At 34.0% G+C, this 4,145-nt stretch overlaps 1 protein-coding gene across 4 annotated transcripts in view; it reads right to left on the reverse strand.

Moving 5' to 3' along the window:
* Positions 551–4,145, reverse strand: part of LOC107635616 (uncharacterized WD repeat-containing protein C2A9.03) — a 4,324-nt gene continuing 729 nt past the window's right edge. The window contains exons 2-10 of one of the 4 annotated variants that reach the window (XM_016339135.2): positions 3,810–3,994; positions 3,499–3,657; positions 3,298–3,384; positions 2,598–2,732; positions 2,380–2,490; positions 1,950–2,041; positions 1,764–1,869; positions 1,457–1,543; positions 551–1,212 (exon numbers count right to left, since the gene is read on the reverse strand). In XM_016339135.2, the coding sequence (XP_016194621.2) occupies positions 799–1,212; positions 1,457–1,543; positions 1,764–1,869; positions 1,950–2,041; positions 2,380–2,490; positions 2,598–2,732; positions 3,298–3,384; positions 3,499–3,657; positions 3,810–3,994 (1,376 nt within the window). In that variant the 3' untranslated portion in view covers positions 551–798. Of the gene's footprint in view, positions 1,213–1,456; positions 1,544–1,763; positions 1,870–1,949; positions 2,042–2,379; positions 2,491–2,597; positions 2,733–3,297; positions 3,385–3,489; positions 3,658–3,809; positions 4,058–4,145 lie in introns of those variants that run through there. The other 3 variants (XM_021122221.1, XM_016339134.1, XM_021122222.1) reach the window with 3 other exon arrangements.

The raw sequence follows: 4,145 nt of genomic DNA on the forward strand, positions 1-4,145 counted from the left end.
TAAAACAACATATATTTTTTTGAAATCAATATCTTACTATTTATAAAAAAATCTTCATTCATCTTTTTATTATTTTCCTGGTGTTAGAATGAAGACACATATATACAAGACGAATTCTCGCACCTGTTCAAATAAAAATGAGAATGAAGAAAAAATGTTCATTTATTCATTAAATGATGAAATAGGGATGCTATATGTTAGTTATATTCTTAACTCAACAAATATTAGTATTATATTCATCTTGCAGGTTAGATTGGATCAGTTTTAAAAAATATATTTAAAATTCGATCCAATTCATGCGATTTGTTAAAAATATAATCTGAATAAATTTAAATTAGTGCAACTTTAATCGATTTTTAGTTTAAATTAGATTGAATGAACAATTTAATTTGGTTTAGATTTGAACACTGACAGCAAACTCCTCATATTATCACTATTGCTGATAAGCCAGCACAATTATCTATGCCACAGAATTTGGTATAGCTAACAAAGGTTACATATGAAGATAATCAAAAAGTTCAGATAGGTAGCAAGTGAGCTCACACCAAAATATCAGAAAGACAGAGAAAACAGTGGTTGATTTCTTTGATGAACTATGAGTAGTAAGTATGCACTATACAAAAATGTACTGTTGACCAGAAACATCTTATGATACTGTGGTTCTTCATTAATCAAACAGACCTACATAAAAATATAAAATACACTAGCAAGAAAAAAAGGAAAGAAAAAAGAAATGGAAAAGGATCTAGGATTTGATAATGCTCTATAAATTAACATTATCCAGATGTTGGAAGGAAATCAAAAGTAGGAGTCAAGATGTGTATAGGAATGCCTCCTATTATACTGTAGCAAGCTTGCATAAGTCCTATCCCAGATTCCAATATACATACACTCATCATCAGGACTAAGAGTAACACCAGAAATTTCTCCGAAGAAATCGATCTCTTGCCTTTCACTGTAATCTGCCTTCGTACTATAAACATGCACAAAATCTGCAGGCTCAGCGACCACCATGAATTGACCATCAGCCGAAAATCGAATAGACCGGGTTGCTCCAAGATTACCGACTAGAACGGCAACTGGAGATGATAAGTTTCTTACATCCCATACTCTGCAAGTCTTATCCTGATTCCCCGTTGCAAAGACACGTCCATCAGGATGCCATGCAGAAGCAAAAGAGTAGTCTCGATGACCAACGAGAGATGAGACGGTCTAAAATAATAATCAAACAATTCACAAAGATGTCAGTTGAAGCTGCTTCCTTAACTCTTGGCACAATATGAAGTGACGACGTAGTATTCACTTTCACTATATCTCTCTATACTACATAGCAATTGTAACTTCATAGCAAATTGAAGGATTTGATCCATTGCAAGGAAAATCAAAATACCATCAACCAGGACAAAATCAATTGAAAAGTTCAATAAATAAATACATAATGATATGAACTATGTACCTTCCCATTGTGATGATCCACTAGCAATCCATCTAGATGATCTCCAACAACAATCATTAGCTTACGGTCTGGACTGATTGAGGTGTGCTGCATCAAAAGCAGATAGTTAGGAATCAAGTTCATATGAAATTGCGATTAAAACTAACTCAAACAGTTGAAGTTCATGGTGAAGCAAGAAAACTCATAAGATAATCTGATGAACATCGATGGAAGTATAACTAGAGAGTGAGCTGAGAAGTAATTAAAAAGAAGAGATGACAAGGAAAAAAATAAGTTGCATCAGTTAGAATACTCAAAGAGTGCTCACATTAACTGCCCAAGGGAACTGAGTGTGATTCAAAAGCTGGAAGCTTTCTACGTCATACTCTCTCACGCCACAATCATTATTGGAAGCTAAAAAGTGAGTTGCACCGCTGCAAAAGTTCTCATGTCAAACAATGCTCCAGGGTGAATGGACAGTTCAGTATGATACTCAAAATATGGCATATAATACCTCAAGCTGTCATATATGTCAATTGCATTTGTTATAGCATTATCATCGTGGGTGACTCTCGTACAAAAGCTTACTCCCTTCTTGTCCAAAAACTGCATTCAATATAAGCATTATAAACTCTGATCAACAATTTCTTCAGAGCAAAACTGGAAAAACAGTATGTACAACCAATACAATTGGCAGCCAAGAACAAGATGACACCACTATCAAGAGAAACAGGGAAAACTATAACCAAAAGCACAGAAAAATGAATATATGTAACCCATATACTGATAATAATTCATACAGCTTGGCATTGAATATATGACCAGTTAAAAGAATAGTAAAGGAGTAATCCTCAATGAATAGATAGAGTGACCTCATCTTTAATGAAGTATCAAGAGGCCAAAACGATATGCATATAATAAAGTCCCAAAGTATGTCGACTTACCTTACAAGTAAGTTCTCCTTGGAAGCCTCCGGCGACAAGAAAATTATCCTTGACAGCCAGAGTACTAATCTGGGTCTGTGAGAATCCTTCCAACAGACTTCCTGCATGTTTCTACAAAACCAAAGGATGCATAGTGTAAAGGACAAAACTATTAATGTATATGAAACTAAAGCTAAAATCATGAATATTAAACAAAGTTGTGTAAGAGATTTCATTACCTCACTTGGGGCTACGTGTCCAGCAAAATTTATTATCTCCGACAAATTGCCGCTTAATGATGACCAATGCATGACCGAGTAATTGGAGATAAGGTAGACATCGTGTTTTGAAGTAGCCCATACTAAGTTTCTCAACTGAATCCGACAAAAAATGAAACACATCATCACCCATTAGGCTTGAAAAGTAATTAATAAACTGCCCAAACCTACATCAATAAAACCATATACTAAAAAAAGAAGCAACAATAGAGTGTTAAATGCAAATTGATAAATGTTTGAATCTTTATGTATATAGCAACAAAAACAACTTTAATCCAATTTCTAAACATACCGGTACAGCATTCAAAGGGCTAGATAAAACAGTAATAGATTTGAAGATCATCGGTTTTCTTTCCTCAATAATGAAATACCAACAAGTGAAATAAAATCATATGAAGAAATGCAGCTGTACAAGACAAGACTGCCAAACAAGTACTGCAGAACCACCAAATATTATGTATATATTGAATCTATAGCAGCTTATATCTTTCACAACTGATTAATTAGTGGCTTTCATCAAGAATTACATTCATTTTTTAACTTTTCAGCCATGTACTCTCCTCAAGCAACACTACAATACTTATCAACAATACAACAAACATAATAGGAATAAAATCAAGTAGCAACAAGGTCCGAGCACCATGTGAAAAATCAAACAAACCTGAAAATGAAGGATGGTAGGTTTAACCATTCTTGTATTATAGAAAAAATCATAGTATTTTCCACCCTTCACAGACCTTTTGCAATCCTGAGAGACAAAGAAACAAAATTTACTTCTGCATCTTTCCCTGCCCCCCATAATCCCAAAGGAAAAGGGTTTGATAAAACAAAAAAATATTAAAAAAAAAGAAACCTCATTTACAGCATCCCCAGAAGCAGGAATATTCTCATAATTCTTATACTGTTCAAGCCTTGTAACTCTGTAACTATCTCTTGATATGTTCAATCTATCCCACTGAATACCCTGAATGTCTTTTCCCTTCCTTGCTTGTGCAGCTGATGTATCAGTTACCTTAGTGAGCTGCAACAATCATCAAACACCTTATGAGCATGAAAACAAATAGCCCCTTTTTCTCTTAAATAAACAAATTAAAAAAAAAAAGTTTTTATATGAACTCGATGAATAACTGAGAGGGTTCAAAGAAAGAGAAACAGAAAAAGAAAAGGGGTTACCATCTCATACTCATCAAGAGCATCATCGTCGGCAACACCACCATCAGCATGGTTGTTTTCATCCATTTCATCAAAGAAATCTTCTTCTTCTTCCATGGCATCAAATGGGTACAAGTGATTGTAGGACATGGTGGTGTGAGTGCCTTCAAGTTCAAAGCTTGGGCCTACTTTAGCACTTGCACACTCTGGTTGGTTTTTGGGCAACAGCATTAATAGAAAACTATGTTCTAAATAATAAAAAAAAAATAGTAATTTCACATTCTACTTACTTTAAAATTATTTGCCAAAAGATATTTATACTTATAATTCAATAGAAAAAATATCTAGAGTGATGAT

The sequence above is a fragment of the Arachis ipaensis genome, chromosome B04 (assembly GCF_000816755.2).
Source record: "Arachis ipaensis cultivar K30076 chromosome B04, Araip1.1, whole genome shotgun sequence".
NCBI lineage: Eukaryota > Viridiplantae > Streptophyta > Magnoliopsida > Fabales > Fabaceae > Arachis > Arachis ipaensis.